Source organism: Cynocephalus volans, chromosome 13, assembly GCF_027409185.1.
Source record: "Cynocephalus volans isolate mCynVol1 chromosome 13, mCynVol1.pri, whole genome shotgun sequence".
Taxonomy (NCBI): domain Eukaryota; kingdom Metazoa; phylum Chordata; class Mammalia; order Dermoptera; family Cynocephalidae; genus Cynocephalus; species Cynocephalus volans.
This window is the reverse complement of record NC_084472.1, coordinates 42,373,627-42,401,354: the sequence shown is the minus strand read 5'-3', so window position 1 is coordinate 42,401,354 and position 27,728 is coordinate 42,373,627. Positions and strand designations below refer to the sequence as shown.

General features: G+C 50.0%; 3 protein-coding genes and 3 non-coding genes across 6 annotated transcripts; all 6 read left to right on the top strand.

Annotated features, from left to right (window-relative positions):
• Positions 1-392: 392 nt before the first annotated feature.
• LOC134361635 (elongin-A-like) lies at positions 393-9,101 on the top strand. Its single transcript, XM_063076651.1, has 3 exons — positions 393-428; positions 511-625; positions 6,625-9,101. The coding sequence occupies exons 1-3, from the start codon at positions 393-395 to the stop codon at positions 9,099-9,101; spliced, it is 2,628 nt and encodes an 875-aa protein (XP_062932721.1).
• Positions 5,472-5,576, top strand: LOC134362273 (U6 spliceosomal RNA). The gene has a single exon (XR_010021551.1). It is a non-coding gene; the product is annotated as a U6 spliceosomal RNA (small nuclear RNA).
• A 580-nt stretch (positions 9,102-9,681) lies between the features above and the next one.
• On the top strand, positions 9,682-18,392 carry LOC134361634 (elongin-A-like). The gene is made up of 3 exons (XM_063076649.1): positions 9,682-9,717; positions 9,800-9,914; positions 15,916-18,392. The coding sequence occupies exons 1-3, from the start codon at positions 9,682-9,684 to the stop codon at positions 18,390-18,392; spliced, it is 2,628 nt and encodes an 875-aa protein (XP_062932719.1).
• LOC134362272 (U6 spliceosomal RNA) lies at positions 14,761-14,865 on the top strand. The gene has a single exon (XR_010021550.1). It is a non-coding gene; the product is annotated as a U6 spliceosomal RNA (small nuclear RNA).
• A 580-nt stretch (positions 18,393-18,972) lies between the features above and the next one.
• LOC134361633 (elongin-A-like) lies at positions 18,973-27,685 on the top strand. The gene is made up of 3 exons (XM_063076648.1): positions 18,973-19,008; positions 19,091-19,205; positions 25,209-27,685. Exons 1-3 carry the CDS (start codon positions 18,973-18,975, stop codon positions 27,683-27,685), a joined length of 2,628 nt encoding a protein of 875 aa, XP_062932718.1.
• Positions 24,052-24,156, top strand: LOC134362271 (U6 spliceosomal RNA). Its single transcript, XR_010021549.1, has one exon. It is a non-coding gene; the product is annotated as a U6 spliceosomal RNA (small nuclear RNA).
• Positions 27,686-27,728: the final 43 nt, after the last annotated feature.

Here is a 27,728-nt window from a genome sequence, read left to right as displayed (position 1 = left end):
ACGCTTCAGAATCCCCAAGCTCTGAATCCTCAGTCTCGCAGCAGGTTTTAACACCAATTGCACTGAGGATGTTAACTAGCCTCTTTGGAAAGAAGGACAGAGTTTTAACCAATCCATATCGTCCCCAGATCGTGTTCATATTTGTAAATAAAATGATATACAAGAGATTGGCCGTCTCTCTCTCCTTTGTCCATCCTGGAGCAGATAAGGCTTTCTTGGACTCAATCCTAGAGTCCTCAAAGTAGTCCCCCCCTCCCCTCCCCCCTTGCGTGCAGTTTCGCGTTCCCAGTTTCAGTTTTCCTCTGTCCACCAAGGTCCCAAAATATCAAATGGAAAATTTCAGAAACGAACAAGGCAGAAATTTGAAGTTGCAGGCTCTTCAGAGCAGTGCGATGAAATCTCGCATGCGCAGCCTGCCTGGCCGGGACGTGAGTCATCCCTTTGTGCTACACGTCCACGCCCTAGATGCTCCCGGGCCACTGCTCACTTAGTAACCATCTCCGTTTTCAGACCGACTGTCGCCACATTGCAGAGCTTGCGTTTAAGTCACACTTCTTTTCCTTCGTAATGGCCACCGAGTGCAAGAGGAGTGATGCGGGCAATTCGCATATGCCAAAGAGAAGCCGTAAAGGGCTTCCTTTACCCGAAAAGGTGAAAAGTCCTGGACTTCATAAGGAAAGGGGAAAATCATATGTGAGGGTTGCAAAGATCTCCCATGAAAGCAAGTCTTCCTTCTGCGAAGCTGTGAAGAAGGAAAGGAAACTTCGTGCCGTCGCACATCCAACTGCGATCCTTTCGGCCTCGCTGCACGATGGCTGCTTGGTTAGGATGGAAATGGCATTCGATTTGCGGGTGGAAGAAACGAAAAGAAACGTGCTCCCTTTGACGGCAACTGGGTTTGCTACTATCTGTGGCTTTATGTATCCACCGGCGTCTTGAAACGTCTATCCTGGACGTCAGGGACACCTGTTCACGGACACAGATGCACACATGCGCGCGCACACGCATAGAGGCAGGTGTGTTTGTGGGATAAAATCCTACAAGTGAAATCGCTCTATCAAAGAATATGAATATATTTTTCATACATGCAAGTTTAGTAGAAGGGATTTGTGGAAATAAATGAAAAAGACGCAAGCAAAAACAAACAGACTGTTTAGAAAACGCTCGCTGTACATATACATAGAAAGCAAGGGAGTCAGAAACCATCGGTCGCATTTGGCAAACTCAAAGGTAGGCGGGGGAGTAGCAAAGTTCTCTATCAAAAAGGAAGGAGGGTTCCGGGTATTTTCGGATTGGAGGTTGTTGACTTGGGGAAGCTGTAAGCAGGCTAACTGGAAGCAGAGCATCTGACGCGATTGGTTTTGAGAGCATATTTGGCTTTCTCTAGTTGGTCTTGACTTGGACACTGGGGCCAAAATTCCCAAGCTGGCATTGCTGACCCGATCCTGACTGGTGTGTGCCAACTGCTGCAGTGGTTGTGATTGGGCTTCCTGGACTGATTGCCGTAGAGGCTGTAGTTTGCTTTTCTGGGCTGGTGGCTCCAGGGGTTGTGGTTTGGCTTCCCGAGCTTCTCTGTGGTTTTTGCCCTTTACCCGTTTATACATTCAGCCTCTCACTCTACAAGTGATATGGATGTGTCTAAGGATACACTTTTAAATATATACATACATTTTAAATTTTACAGGCTTACTTGTATAGCGTTTGTATTAATTTCTACATCTACAAGCAATCTAGGATAATCTGTTCCAACACAGCAGGTTGTTAATGTTTCGAACTATATTAATAGGTCCCAAATTTCACCACATTGTCTTTTATTTTCATCTTCATGGTGGTGAGCATCTTCTCCTGTATTCAAGAGTCGCTTGTTTTGGGGGGTCGGGGAGCCACGTTTTCCTATGTGTTCCCCATTTCTCTCCTAAGTCGTTGGTCTTTTTTCACATTGGTGTGTGGGAGCTCATTGGATATAAAGGAAATTGTATGAGTTGAATGTTCTACGAGTTGTAAATATCTCTCCCAGCTCAATCTTTTGACTTTCTCTTTCATTCCTTTTTATTTTTATGTAGTCCCATTCTTCAGTATTTTAAAATCCCAGGAGTTCCCCTCATCCGTTGGATGTAAATATCAGGCCCCCCATCGGATGTCCGAAACCTCGGACAGTACCATCTATTGCAACATGCTCCTGTCCATGTCTTCCACCCACAAATTTAATGTCTTTTTCATCTTCACTAAACATTGTTGCCTAGACTGTGGCCAAAATCTTTGCAGTTTGAGGTGCGACAGCGAAACCAGCATGAATTTCTTTGAACTTCTTCACAATCTCACAGACACAACATTTGTTCTGACAGTACATCTCAGTAACCTCAGCATATAATTTTTTTCCCTTTCCTTACTAAGTAGAGAACTTTCACCTTTTCGCCTAAAGGAAGCACTTTATGGCTTCTATTTGACATATCCGAATTCCCAGCATGACCGCTCTTGTGCGTTGTGGCCATTATTAAGTAAAATACGGCGACTCGGACGCAAACACCGCGATAGGGTGACAGTTGATTTGATCACCAGGATGGCCTCCCAGTCACGAGTGGGCAGGGAGGGTGTACAGGTGGACACACTGGAAAAAGGAATGCTTACGGTATGGAGCGGGGCCATGTGAGGTTTTGTCACACTCCAGAGAACGGCTCGCAATTTAAAACCTCTGAACGGTTTATTTCTGTAATTGTTCATCTGATATTTTCACACCACATTGGACTGCAGGCAACTGATATTAAGGAGAGGAAAACCACAAATAAGGGAGGACTACAGTATTCATAGATGCGCATAGGTGGCCATGCCATTGGAAGCCATTGTTCCTACGGACATTTGCCTACTTCTACGATGCTAGGACACCAAGCACTGTCGACAACCTCAAGGTGCTGAGGGCACAAAAGTTGGAATTCTAGGCCCAGCAAGATTGAGGACCCTGGTCTGGGCCCTGTCCTAGGAATAAATACAGACAACAAGTTAAGTTGCCCAACCTCTGCTACCCATTGCCTATGCGGCCCAGAAAACCCTCAGTCCCTGAAACGGGATTCAGATATTCCTGGACTGCCGGGCCTCGCTCCAGGCGCAAGGCAGAAACAAACCTAAATCACCTCTGTGAGAGGATACCATCATCCTTCATCTCAGATTATTTCTAAAAATAAAGTCTCAATTACACTGCCTGGCACACATGCCAACTTAAGAACAACACAGAGAAGTATGAGGAATAACAAACAATTGAGACAGATCCATGGGGGACTCAATGTACTGAAACTATCGCAACACTTTCGAAAAACTATTTTAGTTAATACCATTTACGATAGTATCCAGAAGACAAATAGTTATAGAAGTATTCAATAAAAGATGTGTAAGAGCTCTGACCTGACAAGGACACTGAAAGCATTAGAACAGCCCAATCCCATTCATTAATATACTCACAAATCCAAAGCAAACTAGGAGCAAATTGAATCAGTGATACGTAATATTCAAGTTCAGTGTGTCTTAGGACTGAGGCAAGGTTGGTTTAGGGTTAGTGAATCACGTGATACAGTCAGTGTGCCACATTGCAAAATAAAGAAATTAGGTCATCATTTCCAAAAGTGCAGAGAAGTGATTCATAAAATGTACAACCTATCGTTGATATTTTTTAAAAAGTAAAAGGAAAGACAAGGACAGGAAACAAAAACCCCGGACAACGTAGGAATAGAAGACAACTGCCTTGACCTGACAAAACGATCTCTACGAAAAACCTGCAGGAAACATAAGACTGACTAATGAAATGCCAAAAGCTTTCCCTTCAAGATTGGGAAAAAGACAATAATGCCTCTTATCCCCACTTCTACGCAACATCTTATTAACGTTGCTGTGATTTGAATGCTTGTCCCCTCCAAAGGTCACGTGGAAGCTTGATCCCCAATGTAGCAGCGTTGAAGGTGGGGTCTTTAAGAGGTGATTGAATCATGAGGGCTATGCCCTCTTGAGTGAATTAATACCATCACGGATGGATGAGTTGGTGGATGGATGGGTTATCACCCGAGTGGCAGCACCAGCTTTATCAGGAGAGAAAGAAGCATATTAGCTCGCTTTGGTCACCCGCACCCTGTGATAAACTGCATTGCCTCGGGTCACTCGGCACATCCCCATCAAGAAGAAGGCCCTCACCAGACAAGCCCATTGAACCTCGGACTTCCCAGCCTCCAAAACTGGACAAACTAAACTCTGTTTCTCTAGATAGACCCAGTTTCGGGTATTCTCTTGTAAACGACAGAGAACTGACTAACACGGAGGTCCTAAGTAGTAAGATTAGACAAGAAAAACAAATACGTGGTGTAAGAATTTTTAAAAAGAGAGAAGGAAGGGAAGAAAGAATTATCCCTGTCTTTGTGCACGGATAATGGAATTACATGTTGAGAAAAGTTCGAAGGCTTCAAACATAAACTGTGAGGATCAGTAAATGAAGTTGCCAATGTTGCTAAAGTAAGATCAGTGACAAAGGCCGGTTGTAAATCTACAAATCGGTAATAAATATAAAACGAAGTAAAAACCAAGAAACCATTTACAAAGCCCTTTACAGTGCCATGAAAACCTAGAAGAGGAGGAGTGGGTGGGGGGAAGATGAAGTCGTCTCCAAGAACAGCAGTGTGGCATTAGCAAAGGGTTCCAGGTTGTCTGATCAGTTTCCCTTTCCTGGTCCACGTACAGGAAGAATATGGTTCAACAGCAGCCACAGATTTTTAGAAGATGCCCACAAGGCCGCAGCAGTGGTCAGTAGCGAAGTGGTTAATCTTCCTCGCGTAAGAACAGAGCGGAGCACTTAAAACGCAAGACTTACTTGACACTCAGCTTAGCTTCATAATGACTTAGAGTTTGGTCGATTAGTACTTAAAAGTACACACTGTTTACAGCTATTGGTATTTCGATAGATGCGTAAATGTCTGAGCGTTGAAAGTTTAGTAAACTTCAGTTCTTCGGAGCAAAACATCGACGTAATGAAATCTTCAATTTCTCTGGCTTTTTTTCAGCGTCCCAACGCAATTAAGAAGAGCTAAGGCATAGAACAACACTCCTTTAAAAAAGTAGTCAACCACCTTATTAATTAGCTCACACTTACACTAGATACTTTTTAATGTAAAAGACTCACCTAACTTTCGAAAAGCACACCGAAAGACACATGACGATTAATAAAAGTGACTCTGTTTCAGGATTATTTGGCCTGTACACACGAATATGCGAATCAGTCGTGACTTTCCAAAAACCGTTCCTGTGTGTTCATACCAGTTGTGATTTATTTGTCTTTAGTCGTGTGGTCAAACGAAAAACACTGAAGCAGTTCCTTCTCAGAGCTTCCGTGGCTTTCGAGTACTGTAGAGGATCCTTACGCTCAGTTGGGTAAAAACCAAGTAGCGGAGGAATACTGATCGGACATAGCCTCATTCTAGTGGAACATTGAATTTTCTGCTCACTTCAGCCCCACATGTACTAAGATTGGAACGAGACAGAGAAGGTCAGCATGACCCCTGCACAAGCATCACAGGTAAATCTGTGTTTTCCTATCTCTATCTCTTTTTCTACTCTTGATAAAAACTGAATTTCCAAAGTGACATTATTGTTTCAAGGCCAGGCGATCCCAAGTGCAAGCTGCTTCACACTCTGCTGAGGACAAAAGCCATTTTTGAGTCAGCGCCATATCCAAACAGAATTCTAAACGACTCGGTCCTCATCACCTACGGTGGAGCTGAAGACACTGACAAACTCCGTGATTCTAGAAAGGAAAAAGGAGGAAACACTTTTGTTTGGAGTTTGGACAGCTACCATTTTGCAAGCATGGAATCAAATCCCTCTGTATAAGCCTCTCTGATAGGCTGTTTACGTTTTTTGTTTGTTTGTTTGTTATTTTAAGAAAGTCGTCAACAAGGTAAAGATCAGTTTAGGATCTGGAGGTCCCTCTGTCCCAAGTCTTTACCTTCCTATTCATTCTGGTCAGTGTGTTCACTGGCTATTCTGATGGCTGAATGTTTACATGACTCTCTCCAGGGATTCTGGAAAGAGGATGAAGGAAAGATTTCTGAGAAATGCTCCCGCCTAGCTTAGGTTAGGGAGGGTATGAAATGCACTGTCCGGCCTACGGATAAGTGGACAATGAAACTGCTGGGTTCTAGGTCTCTGTGTACACCTGTGTGTGTGTGTGTGTGTGTGTGTGTGTGTGTGTGTGCGTGTGTGTGCACGTGGAGTGTTTCTACAGCATTGCGGAATTGACTCTGTACGCTATAAAATGCTAAGAGTGGAATTGCTCGGTCAACGCCTATGTGAATTTTTCTTTTCGCTCGATCTTGTCAATATGCTCTACAAACAGGTGGTAGCAATTAGCGTTTCCACCCACTGCATCGGGGAGTACGTGTTTTCGCACACCTTGCTGCCGGTGTCCGGAACTCCACCCACAGAGGTCACTCCTGATTGAGTCCTGGTAACGCAATCAATCAGTCAAGAGGCGAGGAAGCCCAGGACCAATCACTGCTGGTCATCAGGGCGCGGCTCACAGCCCGGGAGCGGGGCGTGCCGGCTTTATAAGGACGGGAGTCCCGCGCTGAGGCTTCCTTCTACCTCGGACAGCGCTTCGCGGCGGTTCTTCCAGGCGGCGGCTCCGCACCCCCAAGCAAAAGCAGCAGGTCAGCCCGGCGGCGGTCGGCGAGGACCCGCGTGCCCAGGCCGAGCTGCTCGCTGTACTGAGGACAGAGCTGCGGCCCAAGCAGCGACGCCCGCCCAGCTGCGCCGACGAGGCTGCGCCCGGGACGGCCATGGCAGCCGACGGGGCGCTGCACGCCGTGGTCAAGCTGCAGGCGCGCCTGGCTGCCCACTCCGATCCCAAGAAGCTGGCGAAATACCTGAAGAAACTCTCCGCCTTGCCAGTGACAGCACACTCCCTGGCGGAGACTGGAGTCCGCAAGACGGTCAAGCGCTTGCGCACACACCAGCACGTGGGCAGCTTGGCCAGGGACTTAGCCGCCCAGTGGAAGAAGTTGCTGGTCGTGGCGCGGGACACCCGGCCTGAACAACTGGCCTTGGAGGAGAGCCGTTCCCGAAAGCGCCCCAGGGAGGAGTTTCCGAAGGAGCCGAAGGTGCAGGGCGCCTGCCCAGAAAGCCACGGAGCCTCCGAGAGCCCATCCGACGGCACGGAGCGCGGACACAGAAAGCACAGGAGACTCTCGCAGCTCCAAACACCTCCCAAGGGGTCTCCCGGTGGCGACAGGAGAGGCGGGAGCACCAAGCGCTACACAGTTGCACTGGCTTCCTCCTCAGACTGGGCGTCTTCCGGCGATGGCCACATCCGCATCCGTCTGTCCCTTGCCGGTCCTCACCAGATGTGCGTGGACCATTGCGTGCCCCCGGAGGAGGAGGGCCCCGAGCCCGCTGTTCTCCGCCAGAAGCCTGGAAAAGGCCACGCTGATGCCCCTCAGGGCAGTCCGGGACTCCGTCAAGAGGGACACCTGGGCAAACCCCGGGGGCAAGGGGCCGTCGTGAGCCCAAGCCCGGCGCAGGTATCTTCCCACAGGCAGAAAGGCCCGGCGGGGGCTGGGGACGACGAGATGTTCCCTGCTGGATTCAGCCAGAAATCCCACAAGGCCTTCTCCCCAGAGGAAGGTCCAAGGGCCATCTCGGGGGACAGTACCAAGGACAAACCGACCTCTAGGCGGGCCAGGAGAGAGAAGGCATCGGAGCTCGGTTGCGTTCCCTCTCTACCCGCCTTGGACGCTGCTCGGGACAACCACCTAGAGGAGAAGAGGGACAAAGACTCTGACGAACCCAAAGCAGACGAAACAAAGAAGCCAAGCCCAGAAAGCTTAGACACAGGAGAGGGCGCAGGAGGCCTGCTGCCCACGGTGCCAGGCAAGCTTTCCAACAAGCTCAGCACTCGAGAAGGGATACGCAGACCTTCCACCTGGGAGAGCTCCCTCCCTGAAGAGGAGGAGTTGGCAGATATGGAGGCTGACTCTGAGCAGCCTGCTGTGCCCTTTGAGGCATACTCCACCTATGGCCGGCCTTGGAAGGGAAAGGAAAGGACGGTGAAAACTCTGGCCACTACTCTGAGAGTCAAAGACCTTCACGAGACGGACTCTAAACGCACTCGTGAAAATGGGAGCCTGCTTCCCAGACTAGCCAAGGTGCAGGAAAATGAGACAGAGGAGCCGCCACCGCCCGGAGCGCACGTAGCCAAGCTGAAAAGGGTCCCCACCGACGCCCCGCCGGTGCTGCCAGACCTCCCGTTACCCGGGATGCGGGCCAGTGACAGGGCACTGTCTGTCCTTGAACTGATGTCCTCCTTCCCGCCAGAGATACACGCACTCCCTTCCCCCCAGCAAGAAGAAGAGGGTGGATTTCCTACGGGACGCAGAAGGAACTCGAAGATGCCGGTGTACTCGGGCCCCAGGAGCGCCGGCCTGCCTAGAACCGTGACTGCGTGTGAGCGGCGGGTGTGGGCCCTCGGGACCAGCGTCCCTGCTGTCCGGGAAGCGGGGGGAGACCCGTGTCCTGCTCCGGAGCCCGCGTGGAAGGGGTGCACGCCCGATCAGCCAGGTCGCATCATCGAGAAATACAATCCCACACTAGCGAAAGAAACGGGCCACTTATGGAAAAGGCGCTGTCAACGAGACTTTAAGGAAGCCCGGCCGGAGGAGCACGAGTCGTGGCGGGAGATGTACCTGCGGCTCCGGGAGGCCCGAGAGCGGCGGCTCCGGCTGGTGACGATGAAGATCCGCTCTGCACGCGCCGAGAGGCCCAGAGGCCGACAGACACAGATGATCTTCTTCCACTCTGTGCTCGACAAGCCTTGTGAGGTTCCCAGGAGGCAGGAAAAGCCTGCCTCGGGAGGAGCGGCCATCCCCGATAAAGCCGAGGTGCAGCCGGCCCCACGCCCACAGGAGAGCAGCCGGCCCCCCTCCAGCAGCACCGGTGGCCACAGCCGCTTTCACCCGCTCCCTGCGAGGCCCCCCTCCTGCGGCCCCAGCACCAGGAAAGCCGCCGCCAAGAAAGTAGCCCCGCTCATGGCCAAGACGATCCGAGATTACAGGAACACATACTCCCGCCGATGAGCCGAGGACTCGCATTGGACAGAGAACTCGGGGGGCGGTGGGGTGGTTGGGAAGGAATTCAAAGGCGATTCGAGTCGGGGAATGGGACTTGCAAAGGACACTGGCGTCTTTCGTTGGTGGGACCTCCTGGATCTGAATCCTGCAGTTTTCACGCGCTGCACCTGGGACGCTGCCGCCCTGCTTGGTGGACGCTTCAGAATCCCCAAGCTCTGAATCCTCAGTCTCGCAGCAGGTTTTAACACCAATTGCACTGAGGATGTTAACTAGCCTCTTTGGAAAGAAGGACAGAGTTTTAACCAATCCATATCGTCCCCAGATCGTGTTCATATTTGTAAATAAAATGATATACAAGAGATTGGCCGTCTCTCTCTCCTTTGTCCATCCTGGAGCAGATAAGGCTTTCTTGGACTCAATCCTAGAGTCCTCAAAGTAGTCCCCCCCTCCCCTCCCCCCTTGCGTGCAGTTTCGCGTTCCCAGTTTCAGTTTTCCTCTGTCCACCAAGGTCCCAAAATATCAAATGGAAAATTTCAGAAACGAACAAGGCAGAAATTTGAAGTTGCAGGCTCTTCAGAGCAGTGCGATGAAATCTCGCATGCGCAGCCTGCCTGGCCGGGACGTGAGTCATCCCTTTGTGCTACACGTCCACGCCCTAGATGCTCCCGGGCCACTGCTCACTTAGTAACCATCTCCGTTTTCAGACCGACTGTCGCCACATTGCAGAGCTTGCGTTTAAGTCACACTTCTTTTCCTTCGTAATGGCCACCGAGTGCAAGAGGAGTGATGCGGGCAATTCGCATATGCCAAAGAGAAGCCGTAAAGGGCTTCCTTTACCCGAAAAGGTGAAAAGTCCTGGACTTCATAAGGAAAGGGGAAAATCATATGTGAGGGTTGCAAAGATCTCCCATGAAAGCAAGTCTTCCTTCTGCGAAGCTGTGAAGAAGGAAAGGAAACTTCGTGCCGTCGCACATCCAACTGCGATCCTTTCGGCCTCGCTGCACGATGGCTGCTTGGTTAGGATGGAAATGGCATTCGATTTGCGGGTGGAAGAAACGAAAAGAAACGTGCTCCCTTTGACGGCAACTGGGTTTGCTACTATCTGTGGCTTTATGTATCCACCGGCGTCTTGAAACGTCTATCCTGGACGTCAGGGACACCTGTTCACGGACACAGATGCACACATGCGCGCGCACACGCATAGAGGCAGGTGTGTTTGTGGGATAAAATCCTACAAGTGAAATCGCTCTATCAAAGAATATGAATATATTTTTCATACATGCAAGTTTAGTAGAAGGGATTTGTGGAAATAAATGAAAAAGACGCAAGCAAAAACAAACAGACTGTTTAGAAAACGCTCGCTGTACATATACATAGAAAGCAAGGGAGTCAGAAACCATCGGTCGCATTTGGCAAACTCAAAGGTAGGCGGGGGAGTAGCAAAGTTCTCTATCAAAAAGGAAGGAGGGTTCCGGGTATTTTCGGATTGGAGGTTGTTGACTTGGGGAAGCTGTAAGCAGGCTAACTGGAAGCAGAGCATCTGACGCGATTGGTTTTGAGAGCATATTTGGCTTTCTCTAGTTGGTCTTGACTTGGACACTGGGGCCAAAATTCCCAAGCTGGCATTGCTGACCCGATCCTGACTGGTGTGTGCCAACTGCTGCAGTGGTTGTGATTGGGCTTCCTGGACTGATTGCCGTAGAGGCTGTAGTTTGCTTTTCTGGGCTGGTGGCTCCAGGGGTTGTGGTTTGGCTTCCCGAGCTTCTCTGTGGTTTTTGCCCTTTACCCGTTTATACATTCAGCCTCTCACTCTACAAGTGATATGGATGTGTCTAAGGATACACTTTTAAATATATACATACATTTTAAATTTTACAGGCTTACTTGTATAGCGTTTGTATTAATTTCTACATCTACAAGCAATCTAGGATAATCTGTTCCAACACAGCAGGTTGTTAATGTTTCGAACTATATTAATAGGTCCCAAATTTCACCACATTGTCTTTTATTTTCATCTTCATGGTGGTGAGCATCTTCTCCTGTATTCAAGAGTCGCTTGTTTTGGGGGGTCGGGGAGCCACGTTTTCCTATGTGTTCCCCATTTCTCTCCTAAGTCGTTGGTCTTTTTTCACATTGGTGTGTGGGAGCTCATTGGATATAAAGGAAATTGTATGAGTTGAATGTTCTACGAGTTGTAAATATCTCTCCCAGCTCAATCTTTTGACTTTCTCTTTCATTCCTTTTTATTTTTATGTAGTCCCATTCTTCAGTATTTTAAAATCCCAGGAGTTCCCCTCATCCGTTGGATGTAAATATCAGGCCCCCCATCGGATGTCCGAAACCTCGGACAGTACCATCTATTGCAACATGCTCCTGTCCATGTCTTCCACCCACAAATTTAATGTCTTTTTCATCTTCACTAAACATTGTTGCCTAGACTGTGGCCAAAATCTTTGCAGTTTGAGGTGCGACAGCGAAACCAGCATGAATTTCTTTGAACTTCTTCACAATCTCACAGACACAACATTTGTTCTGACAGTACATCTCAGTAACCTCAGCATATAATTTTTTTCCCTTTCCTTACTAAGTAGAGAACTTTCACCTTTTCGCCTAAAGGAAGCACTTTATGGCTTCTATTTGACATATCCGAATTCCCAGCATGACCGCTCTTGTGCGTTGTGGCCATTATTAAGTAAAATACGGCGACTCGGACGCAAACACCGCGATAGGGTGACAGTTGATTTGATCACCAGGATGGCCTCCCAGTCACGAGCGGGCAGGGAGGGTGTACAGGTGGACACACTGGAAAAAGGAATGCTTACGGTATGGAGCGGGGCCATGTGAGGTTTTGTCACACTCCAGAGAACGGCTCGCAATTTAAAACCTCTGAACGGTTTATTTCTGTAATTGTTCATCTGATATTTTCACACCACATTGGACTGCAGGCAACTGATATTAAGGAGAGGAAAACCACAAATAAGGGAGGACTACAGTATTCATAGATGCGCATAGGTGGCCATGCCATTGGAAGCCATTGTTCCTACGGACATTTGCCTACTTCTACGATGCTAGGACACCAAGCACTGTCGACAACCTCAAGGTGCTGAGGGCACAAAAGTTGGAATTCTAGGCCCAGCAAGATTGAGGACCCTGGTCTGGGCCCTGTCCTAGGAATAAATACAGACAACAAGTTAAGTTGCCCAACCTCTGCTACCCATTGCCTATGCGGCCCAGAAAACCCTCAGTCCCTGAAACGGGATTCAGATATTCCTGGACTGCCGGGCCTCGCTCCAGGCGCAAGGCAGAAACAAACCTAAATCACCTCTGTGAGAGGATACCATCATCCTTCATCTCAGATTATTTCTAAAAATAAAGTCTCAATTACACTGCCTGGCACACATGCTAACTTAAGAACAACACAGAGAAGTATGAGGAATAACAAACAATTGAGACAGATCCATGGGGGACTCAACGTACTGAAACTATCGCAACACTTTCGAAAAACTATTTTAGTTAATACCATTTACGATAGTATCCAGAAGACAAATAGTTATAGAAGTATTCAATAAAAGATGTGTAAGAGCTCTGACCTGACAAGGACACTGAAAGCATTAGAACAGCCCAATCCCATTCATTAATATACTCACAAATCCAAAGCAAACTAGGAGCAAATTGAATCAGTGATACGTAATATTCAAGTTCAGTGTGTCTTAGGACTGAGGCAAGGTTGGTTTAGGGTTAGTGAATCACGTGATACAGTCAGTGTGCCACATTGCAAAATAAAGAAATTAGGTCATCATTTCCAAAAGTGCAGAGAAGTGATTCATAAAATGTACAACCTATCGTTGATATTTTTTAAAAAGTAAAAGGAAAGACAAGGACAGGAAACAAAAACCCCGGACAACGTAGGAATAGAAGACAACTGCCTTGACCTGACAAAACGATCTCTACGAAAAACCTGCAGGAAACATAAGACTGACTAATGAAATGCCAAAAGCTTTCCCTTCAAGATTGGGAAAAAGACAATAATGCCTCTTATCCCCACTTCTACGCAACATCTTATTAACGTTGCTGTGATTTGAATGCTTGTCCCCTCCAAAGGTCACGTGGAAGCTTGATCCCCAATGTAGCAGCGTTGAAGGTGGGGTCTTTAAGAGGTGATTGAATCATGAGGGCTATGCCCTCTTGAGTGAATTAATACCATCACGGATGGATGAGTTGGTGGATGGATGGGTTATCACCCGAGTGGCAGCACCAGCTTTATCAGGAGAGAAAGAAGCATATTAGCTCGCTTTGGTCACCCGCACCCTGTGATAAACTGCATTGCCTCGGGTCACTCGGCACATCCCCATCAAGAAGAAGGCCCTCACCAGACAAGCCCATTGAACCTCGGACTTCCCAGCCTCCAAAACTGGACAAACTAAACTCTGTTTCTCTAGATAGACCCAGTTTCGGGTATTCTCTTGTAAACGACAGAGAACTGACTAACACGGAGGTCCTAAGTAGTAAGATGAGACAAGAAAAACAAATACGTGGTGTAAGAATTTTTAAAAAGAGAGAAGGAAGGGAAGAAAGAATTATCCCTGTCTTTGTGCACGGATAATGGAATTACATGTTGAGAAAAGTTCGAAGGCTTCAAACATAAACTGTGAGGATCAGTAAATGAAGTTGCCAATGTTGCTAAAGTAAGATCAGTGACAAAGGCCGGTTGTAAATCTACAAATCGGTAATAAATATAAAACGAAGTAAAAACCAAGAAACCATTTACAAAGCCCTTTACAGTGCCATGAAAACCTAGAAGAGGAGGAGTGGGTGGGGGGAAGATGAAGTCGTCTCCAAGAACAGCAGTGTGGCATTAGCAAAGGGTTCCAGGTTGTCTGATCAGTTTCCCTTTCCTGGTCCACGTACAGGAAGAATATGGTTCAACAGCAGCCACAGATTTTTAGAAGATGCCCACAAGGCCGCAGCAGTGGTCAGTAGCGAAGTGGTTAATCTTCCTCGCGTAAGAACAGAGCGGAGCACTTAAAACGCAAGACTTACTTGACACTCAGCTTAGCTTCATAATGACTTAGAGTTTGGTCGATTAGTACTTAAAAGTACACACTGTTTACAGCTATTGGTATTTCGATAGATGCGTAAATGTCTGAGCGTTGAAAGTTTAGTAAACTTCAGTTCTTCGGAGCAAAACATCGACGTAATGAAATCTTCAATTTCTCTGGCTTTTTTTCAGCGTCCCAACGCAATTAAGAAGAGCTAAGGCATAGAACAACACTCCTTTAAAAAAGTAGTCAACCACCTTATTAATTAGCTCACACTTACACTAGATACTTTTTAATGTAAAAGACTCACCTAACTTTCGAAAAGCACACCGAAAGACACATGACGATTAATAAAAGTGACTCTGTTTCAGGATTATTTGGCCTGTACACACGAATATGCGAATCAGTCGTGACTTTCCAAAAACCGTTCCTGTGTGTTCATACCAGTTGTGATTTATTTGTCTTTAGTCGTGTGGTCAAACGAAAAACACTGAAGCAGTTCCTTCTCAGAGCTTCCGTGGCTTTCGAGTACTGTAGAGGATCCTTACGCTCAGTTGGGTAAAAACCAAGTAGCGGAGGAATACTGATCGGACATAGCCTCATTCTAGTGGAACATTGAATTTTCTGCTCACTTCAGCCCCACATGTACTAAGATTGGAACGAGACAGAGAAGGTCAGCATGACCCCTGCACAAGCATCACAGGTAAATCTGTGTTTTCCTATCTCTATCTCTTTTTCTACTCTTGATAAAAACTGAATTTCCAAAGTGACATTATTGTTTCAAGGCCAGGCGATCCCAAGTGCAAGCTGCTTCACACTCTGCTGAGGACAAAAGCCATTTTTGAGTCAGCGCCATATCCAAACAGAATTCTAAACGACTCGGTCCTCATCACCTACGGTGGAGCTGAAGACACTGACAAACTCCGTGATTCTAGAAAGGAAAAAGGAGGAAACACTTTTGTTTGGAGTTTGGACAGCTACCATTTTGCAAGCATGGAATCAAATCCCTCTGTATAAGCCTCTCTGATAGGCTGTTTACGTTTTTTGTTTGTTTGTTTGTTATTTTAAGAAAGTCGTCAACAAGGTAAAGATCAGTTTAGGATCTGGAGGTCCCTCTGTCCCAAGTCTTTACCTTCCTATTCATTCTGGTCAGTGTGTTCACTGGCTATTCTGATGGCTGAATGTTTACATGACTCTCTCCAGGGATTCTGGAAAGAGGATGAAGGAAAGATTTCTGAGAAATGCTCCCGCCTAGCTTAGGTTAGGGAGGGTATGAAATGCACTGTCCGGCCTACGGATAAGTGGACAATGAAACTGCTGGGTTCTAGGTCTCTGTGTACACCTGTGTGTGTGTGTGTGTGTGTGTGTGTGTGTGTGTGTGTGCGTGTGTGTGCACGTGGAGTGTTTCTACAGCATTGCGGAATTGACTCTGTACGCTATAAAATGCTAAGAGTGGAATTGCTCGGTCAACGCCTATGTGAATTTTTCTTTTCGCTCGATCTTGTCAATATGCTCTACAAACAGGTGGTAGCAATTAGCGTTTCCACCCACTGCATCGGGGAGTACGTGTTTTCGCACACCTTGCTGCCGGTGTCCGGAACTCCACCCACAGAGGTCACTCCTGATTGAGTCCTGGTAACACAATCAATCAGTCAAGAGGCGAGGAAGCCCAGGACCAATCACTGCTGGTCATCAGGGCGCGGCTCACAGCCCGGGAGCGGGGCGTGCCGGCTTTATAAGGACGGGAGTCCCGCGCTGAGGCTTCCTTCTACCTCGGACAGCGCTTCGCGGCGGTTCTTCCAGGCGGCGGCTCCGCACCCCCAAGCAAAAGCAGCAGGTCAGCCCGGCGGCGGTCGGCGAGGACCCGCGTGCCCAGACCGAGCTGCTCGCTGTACTGAGGACAGAGCTGCGGCCCAAGCAGCGACGCCCGCCCAGCTGCGCCGACGAGGCTGCGCCCGGGACGGCCATGGCAGCCGACGGGGCGCTGCACGCCGTGGTCAAGCTGCAGGCGCGCCTGGCTGCCCACTCCGATCCCAAGAAGCTGGCGAAATACCTGAAGAAACTCTCCGCCTTGCCAGTGACAGCACACTCCCTGGCGGAGACTGGAGTCCGCAAGACGGTCAAGCGCTTGCGCACACACCAGCACGTGGGCAGCTTGGCCAGGGACTTAGCCGCCCAGTGGAAGAAGTTGCTGGTCGTGGCGCGGGACACCCGGCCTGAACAACTGGCCTTGGAGGAGAGCCGTTCCCGAAAGCGCCCCAGGGAGGAGTTTCCGAAGGAGCCGAAGGTGCAGGGCGCCTGCCCAGAAAGCCACGGAGCCTCCGAGAGCCCATCCGACGGCACGGAGCGCGGACACAGAAAGCACAGGAGACTCTCGCAGCTCCAAACACCTCCCAAGGGGTCTCCCGGTGGCGACAGGAGAGGCGGGAGCACCAAGCGCTACACAGTTGCACTGGCTTCCTCCTCAGACTGGGCGTCTTCCGGCGATGGCCACATCCGCATCCGTCTGTCCCTTGCCGGTCCTCACCAGATGTGCGTGGACCATTGCGTGCCCCCGGAGGAGGAGGGCCCCGAGCCCGCTGTTCTCCGCCAGAAGCCTGGAAAAGGCCACGCTGATGCCCCTCAGGGCAGTCCGGGACTCCGTCAAGAGGGACACCTGGGCAAACCCCGGGGGCAAGGGGCCGTCGTGAGCCCAAGCCCGGCGCAGGTATCTTCCCACAGGCAGAAAGGCCCGGCGGGGGCTGGGGACGACGAGATGTTCCCTGCTGGATTCAGCCAGAAATCCCACAAGGCCTTCTCCCCAGAGGAAGGTCCAAGGGCCATCTCGGGGGACAGTACCAAGGACAAACCGCCCTCTAGGCGGGCCAGGAGAGAGAAGGCATCGGAGCTCGGTTGCGTTCCCTCTCTACCCGCCTTGGACGCTGCTCGGGACAACCACCTAGAGGAGAAGAGGGACAAAGACTCTGACGAACCCAAAGCAGACGAAACAAAGAAGCCAAGCCCAGAAAGCTTAGACACAGGAGAGGGCGCAGGAGGCCTGCTGCCCACGGTGCCAGGCAAGCTTTCCAACAAGCTCAGCACTCGAGAAGGGATACGCAGACCTTCCACCTGGGAGAGCTCCCTCCCTGAAGAGGAGGAGTTGGCAGATATGGAGGCTGACTCTGAGCAGCCTGCTGTGCCCTTTGAGGCATACTCCACCTATGGCCGGCCTTGGAAGGGAAAGGAAAGGACGGTGAAAACTCTGGCCACTACTCTGAGAGTCAAAGACCTTCACGAGACGGACTCTAAACGCACTCGTGAAAATGGGAGCCTGCTTCCCAGACTAGCCAAGGTGCAGGAAAATGAGACAGAGGAGCCGCCACCGCCCGGAGCGCACGTAGCCAAGCTGAAAAGGGTCCCCACCGACGCCCCGCCGGTGCTGCCAGACCTCCCGTTACCCGGGATGCGGGCCAGTGACAGGGCACTGTCTGTCCTTGAACTGATGTCCTCCTTCCCGCCAGAGATACACGCACTCCCTTCCCCCCAGCAAGAAGAAGAGGGTGGATTTCCTACGGGACGCAGAAGGAACTCGAAGATGCCGGTGTACTCGGGCCCCAGGAGCGCCGGCCTGCCTAGAACCGTGACTGCGTGTGAGCGGCGGGTGTGGGCCCTCGGGACCAGCGTCCCTGCTGTCCGGGAAGCGGGGGGAGACCCGTGTCCTGCTCCGGAGCCCGCGTGGAAGGGGTGCACGCCCGATCAGCCAGGTCGCATCATCGAGAAATACAATCCCACACTAGCGAAAGAAACGGGCCACTTATGGAAAAGGCGCTGTCAACGAGACTTTAAGGAAGCCCGGCCGGAGGAGCACGAGTCGTGGCGGGAGATGTACCTGCGGCTCCGGGAGGCCCGAGAGCGGCGGCTCCGGCTGGTGACGATGAAGATCCGCTCTGCACGCGCCGAGAGGCCCAGAGGCCGACAGACACAGATGATCTTCTTCCACTCTGTGCTCGACAAGCCTTGTGAGGTTCCCAGGAGGCAGGAAAAGCCTGCCTCGGGAGGAGCGGCCATCCCCGATAAAGCCGAGGTGCAGCCGGCCCCACGCCCACAGGAGAGCAGCCGGCCCCCCTCCAGCAGCACCGGTGGCCACAGCCGCTTTCACCCGCTCCCTGCGAGGCCCCCCTCCTGCGGCCCCAGCACCAGGAAAGCCGCCGCCAAGAAAGTAGCCCCGCTCATGGCCAAGACGATCCGAGATTACAGGAACACATACTCCCGCCGATGAGCCGAGGACTCGCATTGGACAGAGAACTCGGGGGGCGGTGGGGTGGTTGGGAAGGAATTCAAAGGCGATTCGAGTCGGGGAATGGGACTTGCAAAGGACACTGGCGTCTTTCGTTGGTGGGACCTCCTGGATCTGAATCCTGCAGTTTTCACGCGTTGCACCTGGGACGCTGCCGCCCTGCTTGGTGGACGCTTCAGAATCCCCAAGCTCTGAATCCTCAGTCTCGCAGCAGGTTTTAACACCAATTGCACTGAGGATGTTAACTAGCCTCTTTGGAAAGAAGGACAGAGTTTTAACCAATCCATATCGTCCCCAGATCGTGTTCATATTTGTAAATAAAATGATATACAAGAGATTGGCCGTCTCTCTCTCCTTTGTCCATCCTGGAGCAGATAAGGCTTTCTTGGACTCAATCCTAGAGTCCTCAAATTAGTCCCCCCCTCCCCTCCCCCCTTGCGTGCAGTTTCGCGTTCCCAGTTTCAGTTTTCCTCTGTCCACCAAGGTCCCAAAATATCAAATGGAAAATTTCAGAAACGAACAAGGCAGAAATTTGAAGTTGCAGGCTCTTCAGAGCAGTGCGATGAAATCTCGCATGCGCAGCCTGCCTGGCCGGGACGTGAGTCATCCCTTTGTGCTACACGTCCACGCCCTAGATGCTCCCGGGCCACTGCTCACTTAGTAACCATCTCCGTTTTCAGACCGACTGTCGCCACATTGCAGAGCTTGCGTTTAAGTCACACTTCTTTTCCTTCGTAATGGCCACCGAGTGCAAGAGGAGTGATGCGGGCAATTCGCATATGCCAAAGAGAAGCCGTAAAGGGCTTCCTTTACCCGAAAAGGTGAAAAGTCCTGGACTTCATAAGGAAAGGGGAAAATCATATGTGAGGGTTGCAAAGATCTCCCATGAAAGCAAGTCTTCCTTCTGCGAAGCTGTGAAGAAGGAAAGGAAACTTCGTGCCGTCGCACATCCAACTGCGATCCTTTCGGCCTCGCTGCACGATGGCTGCTTGGTTAGGATGGAAATGGCATTCGATTTGCGGGTGGAAGAAACGAAAAGAAACGTGCTCCCTTTGACGGCAACTGGGTTTGCTACTATCTGTGGCTTTATGTATCCACCGGCGTCTTGAAACGTCTATCCTGGACGTCAGGGACACCTGTTCACGGACACAGATGCACACATGCGCGCGCACACGCATAGAGGCAGGTGTGTTTGTGGGATAAAATCCTACAAGTGAAATCGCTCTATCAAAGAATATGAATATATTTTTCATACATGCAAGTTTAGTAGAAGGGATTTGTGGAAATAAATGAAAAAGACGCAAGCAAAAACAAACAGACTGTTTAGAAAACGCTCGCTGTACATATACATAGAAAGCAAGGGAGTCAGAAACCATCGGTCGCATTTGGCAAACTCAAAGGTAGGCGGGGGAGTAGCAAAGTTCTCTATCAAAAAGGAAGGAGGGTTCCGGGTATTTTCGGATTGGAGGTTGTTGACTTGGGGAAGCTGTAAGCAGGCTAACTGGAAGCAGAGCATCTGACGCGATTGGTTTTGAGAGCATATTTGGCTTTCTCTAGTTGGTCTTGACTTGGACACTGGGGCCAAAATTCCCAAGCTGGCATTGCTGACCCGATCCTGACTGGTGTGTGCCAACTGCTGCAGTGGTTGTGATTGGGCTTCCTGGACTGATTGCCGTAGAGGCTGTAGTTTGCTTTTCTGGGCTGGTGGCTCCAGGGGTTGTGGTTTGGCTTCCCGAGCTTCTCTGTGGTTTTTGCCCTTTACCCGTTTATACATTCAGCCTCTCACTCTACAAGTGATATGGATGTGTCTAAGGATACACTTTTAAATATATACATACATTTTAAATTTTACAGGCTTACTTGTATAGCGTTTGTATTAATTTCTACATCTACAAGCAATCTAGGATAATCTGTTCCAACACAGCAGGTTGTTAATGTTTCGAACTATATTAATAGGTCCCAAATTTCACCACATTGTCTTTTATTTTCATCTTCATGGTGGTGAGCATCTTCTCCTGTATTCAAGAGTCGCTTGTTTTGGGGGGTCGGGGAGCCACGTTTTCCTATGTGTTCCCCATTTCTCTCCTAAGTCGTTGGTCTTTTTTCACATTGGTGTGTGGGAGCTCATTGGATATAAAGGAAATTGTATGAGTTGAATGTTCTACGAGTTGTAAATATCTCTCCCAGCTCAATCTTTTGACTTTCTCTTTCATTCCTTTTTATTTTTATGTAGTCCCATTCTTCAGTATTTTAAAATCCCAGGAGTTCCCCTCATCCGTTGGATGTAAATATCAGGCCCCCCATCGGATGTCCGAAACCTCGGACAGTACCATCTATTGCAACATGCTCCTGTCCATGTCTTCCACCCACAAATTTAATGTCTTTTTCATCTTCACTAAACATTGTTGCCTAGACTGTGGCCAAAATCTTTGCAGTTTGAGGTGCGACAGCGAAACCAGCATGAATTTCTTTGAACTTCTTCACAATCTCACAGACACAACATTTGTTCTGACAGTACATCTCAGTAACCTCAGCATATAATTTTTTTCCCTTTCCTTACTAAGTAGAGAACTTTCACCTTTTCGCCTAAAGGAAGCACTTTATGGCTTCTATTTGACATATCCGAATTCCCAGCATGACCGCTCTTGTGCGTTGTGGCCATTATTAAGTAAAATACGGCGACTCGGACGCAAACACCGCGATAGGGTGACAGTTGATTTGATCACCAGGATGGCCTCCCAGTCACGAGCGGGCAGGGAGGGTGTACAGGTGGACACACTGGAAAAAGGAATGCTTACGGTATGGAGCGGGGCCATGTGAGGTTTTGTCACACTCCAGAGAACGGCTCGCAATTTAAAACCTCTGAACGGTTTATTTCTGTAATTGTTCATCTGATATTTTCACACCACATTGGACTGCAGGCAACTGATATTAAGGAGAGGAAAACCACAAATAAGGGAGGACTACAGTATTCATAGATGCGCATAGGTGGCCATGCCATTGGAAGCCATTGTTCCTACGGACATTTGCCTACTTCTACGATGCTAGGACACCAAGCACTGTCGACAACCTCAAGGTGCTGAGGGCACAAAAGTTGGAATTCTAGGCCCAGCAAGATTGAGGACCCTGGTCTGGGCCCTGTCCTAGGAATAAATACAGACAACAAGTTAAGTTGCCCAACCTCTGCTACCCATTGCCTATGCGGCCCAGAAAACCCTCAGTCCCTGAAACGGGATTCAGATATTCCTGGACTGCCGGGCCTCGCTCCAGGCGCAAGGCAGAAACAAACCTAAATCACCTCTGTGAGAGGATACCATCATCCTTCATCTCAGATTATTTCTAAAAATAAAGTCTCAATTACACTGCCTGGCACACATGCCAACTTAAGAACAACACAGAGAAGTATGAGGAATAACAAACAATTGAGACAGATCCATGGGGGACTCAACGTACTGAAACTATCGCAACACTTTCGAAAAACTATTTTAGTTAATACCATTTACGATAGTATCCAGAAGACAAATAGTTATAGAAGTATTCAATAAAAGATGTGTAAGAGCTCTGACCTGACAAGGACACTGAAAGCATTAGAACAGCCCAATCCCATTCATTAATATACTCACAAATCCAAAGCAAACTAGGAGCAAATTGAATCAGTGATACGTAATATTCAAGTTCAGTGTGTCTTAGGACTGAGGCAAGGTTGGTTTAGGGTTAGTGAATCACGTGATACAGTCAGTGTGCCACATTGCAAAATAAAGAAATTAGGTCATCATTTCCAAAAGTGCAGAGAAGTGATTCATAAAATGTACAACCTATCGTTGATATTTTTTAAAAAGTAAAAGGAAAGACAAGGACAGGAAACAAAAACCCCGGACAACGTAGGAATAGAAGACAACTGCCTTGACCTGACAAAACGATCTCTACGAAAAACCTGCAGGAAACATAAGACTGACTAATGAAATGCCAAAAGCTTTCCCTTCAAGATTGGGAAAAAGACAATAATGCCTCTTATCCCCACTTCTACGCAACATCTTATTAACGTTGCTGTGATTTGAATGCTTGTCCCCTCCAAAGGTCACGTGGAAGCTTGATCCCCAATGTAGCAGCGTTGAAGGTGGGGTCTTTAAGAGGTGATTGAATCATGAGGGCTATGCCCTCTTGAGTGAATTAATACCATCACGGATGGATGAGTTGGTGGATGGATGGGTTATCACCCGAGTGGCAGCACCAGCTTTATCAGGAGAGAAAGAAGCATATTAGCTCGCTTTGGTCACCCGCACCCTGTGATAAACTGCATTGCCTCGGGTCACTCGGCACATCCCCATCAAGAAGAAGGCCCTCACCAGACAAGCCCATTGAACCTCGGACTTCCCAGCCTCCAAAACTGGACAAACTAAACTCTGTTTCTCTAGATAGACCCAGTTTCGGGTATTCTCTTGTAAACGACAGAGAACTGACTAACACGGAGGTCCTAAGTAGTAAGATTAGACAAGAAAAACAAATACGTGGTGTAAGAATTTTTAAAAAGAGAGAAGGAAGGGAAGAAAGAATTATCCCTGTCTTTGTGCACGGATAATGGAATTACATGTTGAGAAAAGTTCGAAGGCTTCAAACATAAACTGTGAGGATCAGTAAATGAAGTTGCCAATGTTGCTAAAGTAAGATCAGTGACAAAGGCCGGTTGTAAATCTACAAATCGGTAATAAATATAAAACGAAGTAAAAACCAAGAAACCATTTACAAAGCCCTTTACAGTGCCATGAAAACCTAGAAGAGGAGGAGTGGGTGGGGGGAAGATGAAGTCGTCTCCAAGAACAGCAGTGTGGCATTAGCAAAGGGTTCCAGGTTGTCTGATCAGTTTCCCTTTCCTGGTCCACGTACAGGAAGAATATGGTTCAACAGCAGCCACAGATTTTTAGAAGATGCCCACAAGGCCGCAGCAGTGGTCAGTAGCGAAGTGGTTAATCTTCCTCGCGTAAGAACAGAGCGGAGCACTTAAAACGCAAGACTTACTTGACACTCAGCTTAGCTTCATAATGACTTAGAGTTTGGTCGATTAGTACTTAAAAGTACACACTGTTTACAGCTATTGGTATTTCGATAGATGCGTAAATGTCTGAGCGTTGAAAGTTTAGTAAACTTCAGTTCTTCGGAGCAAAACATCGACGTAATGAAATCTTCAATTTCTCTGGCTTTTTTTCAGCGTCCCAACGCAATTAAGAAGAGCTAAGGCATAGAACAACACTCCTTTAAAAAAGTAGTCAACCACCTTATTAATTAGCTCACACTTACACTAGATACTTTTTAATGTAAAAGACTCACCTAACTTTCGAAAAGCACACCGAAAGACACATGACGATTAATAAAAGTGACTCTGTTTCAGGATTATTTGGCCTGTACACACGAATATGCGAATCAGTCGTGACTTTCCAAAAACCGTTCCTGTGTGTTCATACCAGTTGTGATTTATTTGTCTTTAGTCGTGTGGTCAAACGAAAAACACTGAAGCAGTTCCTTCTCAGAGCTTCCGTGGCTTTCGAGTACTGTAGAGGATCCTTACGCTCAGTTGGGTAAAAACCAAGTAGCGGAGGAATACTGATCGGACATAGCCTCATTCTAGTGGAACATTGAATTTTCTGCTCACTTCAGCCCCACATGTACTAAGATTGGAACGAGACAGAGAAGGTCAGCATGACCCCTGCACAAGCATCACAGGTAAATCTGTGTTTTCCTATCTCTATCTCTTTTTCTACTCTTGATAAAAACTGAATTTCCAAAGTGACATTATTGTTTCAAGGCCAGGCGATCCCAAGTGCAAGCTGCTTCACACTCTGCTGAGGACAAAAGCCATTTTTGAGTCAGCGCCATATCCAAACAGAATTCTAAACGACTCGGTCCTCATCACCTACGGTGGAGCTGAAGACACTGACAAACTCCGTGATTCTAGAAAGGAAAAAGGAGGAAACACTTTTGTTTGGAGTTTGGACAGCTACCATTTTGCAAGCATGGAATCAAATCCCTCTGTATAAGCCTCTCTGATAGGCTGTTTACGTTTTTTGTTTGTTTGTTTGTTATTTTAAGAAAGTCGTCAACAAGGTAAAGATCAGTTTAGGATCTGGAGGTCCCTCTGTCCCAAGTCTTTACCTTCCTATTCATTCTGGTCAGTGTGTTCACTGGCTATTCTGATGGCTGAATGTTTACATGACTCTCTCCAGGGATTCTGGAAAGAGGATGAAGGAAAGATTTCTGAGAAATGCTCCCGCCTAGCTTAGGTTAGGGAGGGTATGAAATGCACTGTCCGGCCTACGGATAAGTGGACAATGAAACTGCTGGGTTCTAGGTCTCTGTGTACACCTGTGTGTGTGTGTGTGTGTGTGTGTGTGTGTGTGTGTGTGTGCGTGTGTGTGCACGTGGAGTGTTTCTACAGCATTGCGGAATTGACTCTGTACGCTATAAAATGCTAAGAGTGGAATTGCTCGGTCAACGCCTATGTGAATTTTTCTTTTCGCTCGATCTTGTCAATATGCTCTACAAACAGGTGGTAGCAATTAGCGTTTCCACCCACTGCATCGGGGAGTACGTGTTTTCGCACACCTTGCTGCCGGTGTCCGGAACTCCACCCACAGAGGTCACTCCTGATTGAGTCCTGGTAACGCAATCAATCAGTCAAGAGGCGAGGAAGCCCAGGACCAATCACTGCTGGTCATCAGGGCGCGGCTCACAGCCCGGGAGCGGGGCGTGCCGGCTTTATAAGGACGGGAGTCCCGCGCTGAGGCTTCCTTCTACCTCGGACAGCGCTTCGCGGCGGTTCTTCCAGGCGGCGGCTCCGCACCCCCAAGCAAAAGCAGCAGGTCAGCCCGGCGGCGGTCGGCGAGGACCCGCGTGCCCAGGCCGAGCTGCTCGCTGTACTGAGGACAGAGCTGCGGCCCAAGCAGCGACGCCCGCCCAGCTGCGCCGACGAGGCTGCGCCCGGGACGGCCATGGCAGCCGACGGGGCGCTGCACGCCGTGGTCAAGCTGCAGGCGCGCCTGGCTGCCCACTCCGATCCCAAGAAGCTGGCGAAATACCTGAAGAAACTCTCCGCCTTGCCAGTGACAGCACACTCCCTGGCGGAGACTGGAGTCCGCAAGACGGTCAAGCGCTTGCGCACACACCAGCACGTGGGCAGCTTGGCCAGGGACTTAGCCGCCCAGTGGAAGAAGTTGCTGGTCGTGGCGCGGGACACCCGGCCTGAACAACTGGCCTTGGAGGAGAGCCGTTCCCGAAAGCGCCCCAGGGAGGAGTTTCCGAAGGAGCCGAAGGTGCAGGGCGCCTGCCCAGAAAGCCACGGAGCCTCCGAGAGCCCATCCGACGGCACGGAGCGCGGACACAGAAAGCACAGGAGACTCTCGCAGCTCCAAACACCTCCCAAGGGGTCTCCCGGTGGCGACAGGAGAGGCGGGAGCACCAAGCGCTACACAGTTGCACTGGCTTCCTCCTCAGACTGGGCGTCTTCCGGCGATGGCCACATCCGCATCCGTCTGTCCCTTGCCGGTCCTCACCAGATGTGCGTGGACCATTGCGTGCCCCCGGAGGAGGAGGGCCCCGAGCCCGCTGTTCTCCGCCAGAAGCCTGGAAAAGGCCACGCTGATGCCCCTCAGGGCAGTCCGGGACTCCGTCAAGAGGGACACCTGGGCAAACCCCGGGGGCAAGGGGCCGTCGTGAGCCCAAGCCCGGCGCAGGTATCTTCCCACAGGCAGAAAGGCCCGGCGGGGGCTGGGGACGACGAGATGTTCCCTGCTGGATTCAGCCAGAAATCCCACAAGGCCTTCTCCCCAGAGGAAGGTCCAAGGGCCATCTCGGGGGACAGTACCAAGGACAAACCGCCCTCTAGGCGGGCCAGGAGAGAGAAGGCATCGGAGCTCGGTTGCGTTCCCTCTCTACCCGCCTTGGACGCTGCTCGGGACAACCACCTAGAGGAGAAGAGGGACAAAGACTCTGACGAACCCAAAGCAGACGAAACAAAGAAGCCAAGCCCAGAAAGCTTAGACACAGGAGAGGGCGCAGGAGGCCTGCTGCCCACGGTGCCAGGCAAGCTTTCCAACAAGCTCAGCACTCGAGAAGGGATACGCAGACCTTCCACCTGGGAGAGCTCCCTCCCTGAAGAGGAGGAGTTGGCAGATATGGAGGCTGACTCTGAGCAGCCTGCTGTGCCCTTTGAGGCATACTCCACCTATGGCCGGCCTTGGAAGGGAAAGGAAAGGACGGTGAAAACTCTGGCCACTACTCTGAGAGTCAAAGACCTTCACGAGACGGACTCTAAACGCACTCGTGAAAATGGGAGCCTGCTTCCCAGACTAGCCAAGGTGCAGGAAAATGAGACAGAGGAGCCGCCACCGCCCGGAGCGCACGTAGCCAAGCTGAAAAGGGTCCCCACCGACGCCCCGCCGGTGCTGCCAGACCTCCCGTTACCCGGGATGCGGGCCAGTGACAGGGCACTGTCTGTCCTTGAACTGATGTCCTCCTTCCCGCCAGAGATACACGCACTCCCTTCCCCCCAGCAAGAAGAAGAGGGTGGATTTCCTACGGGACGCAGAAGGAACTCGAAGATGCCGGTGTACTCGGGCCCCAGGAGCGCCGGCCTGCCTAGAACCGTGACTGCGTGTGAGCGGCGGGTGTGGGCCCTCGGGACCAGCGTCCCTGCTGTCCGGGAAGCGGGGGGAGACCCGTGTCCTGCTCCGGAGCCCGCGTGGAAGGGGTGCACGCCCGATCAGCCAGGTCGCATCATCGAGAAATACAATCCCACACTAGCGAAAGAAACGGGCCACTTATGGAAAAGGCGCTGTCAACGAGACTTTAAGGAAGCCCGGCCGGAGGAGCACGAGTCGTGGCGGGAGATGTACCTGCGGCTCCGGGAGGCCCGAGAGCGGCGGCTCCGGCTGGTGACGATGAAGATCCGCTCTGCACGCGCCGAGAGGCCCAGAGGCCGACAGACACAGATGATCTTCTTCCACTCTGTGCTCGACAAGCCTTGTGAGGTTCCCAGGAGGCAGGAAAAGCCTGCCTCGGGAGGAGCGGCCATCCCCGATAAAGCCGAGGTGCAGCCGGCCCCACGCCCACAGGAGAGCAGCCGGCCCCCCTCCAGCAGCACCGGTGGCCACAGCCGCTTTCACCCGCTCCCTGCGAGGCCCCCCTCCTGCGGCCCCAGCACCAGGAAAGCCGCCGCCAAGAAAGTAGCCCCGCTCATGGCCAAGACGATCCGAGATTACAGGAACACATACTCCCGCCGATGAGCCGAGGACTCGCATTGGACAGAGAACTCGGGGGGCGGTGGGG

Bases quoted from the DNA above. Each gene is read 5' to 3' on its own strand.
- LOC134361634 (XM_063076649.1), top strand. From the start codon at position 9,682: ATGAAATCTCGCATGCGCAGCCTGCCTGGCCGGGAC. The intron at 9,718-9,799 runs GTGAGTCATCCC...CTCCGTTTTCAG, and splicing joins GCAGCCTGCCTGGCCGGGAC to ACCGACTGTCGCCACATTGC. The intron at 9,915-15,915 runs GTAAAGGGCTTC...TACCTCGGACAG, and splicing joins GCATATGCCAAAGAGAAGCC to CGCTTCGCGGCGGTTCTTCC.
- LOC134361635 (XM_063076651.1), top strand. From the start codon at position 393: ATGAAATCTCGCATGCGCAGCCTGCCTGGCCGGGAC. The intron at 429-510 runs GTGAGTCATCCC...CTCCGTTTTCAG, and splicing joins GCAGCCTGCCTGGCCGGGAC to ACCGACTGTCGCCACATTGC. The intron at 626-6,624 runs GTAAAGGGCTTC...TACCTCGGACAG, and splicing joins GCATATGCCAAAGAGAAGCC to CGCTTCGCGGCGGTTCTTCC.
- LOC134361633 (XM_063076648.1), top strand. From the start codon at position 18,973: ATGAAATCTCGCATGCGCAGCCTGCCTGGCCGGGAC. The intron at 19,009-19,090 runs GTGAGTCATCCC...CTCCGTTTTCAG, and splicing joins GCAGCCTGCCTGGCCGGGAC to ACCGACTGTCGCCACATTGC. The intron at 19,206-25,208 runs GTAAAGGGCTTC...TACCTCGGACAG, and splicing joins GCATATGCCAAAGAGAAGCC to CGCTTCGCGGCGGTTCTTCC.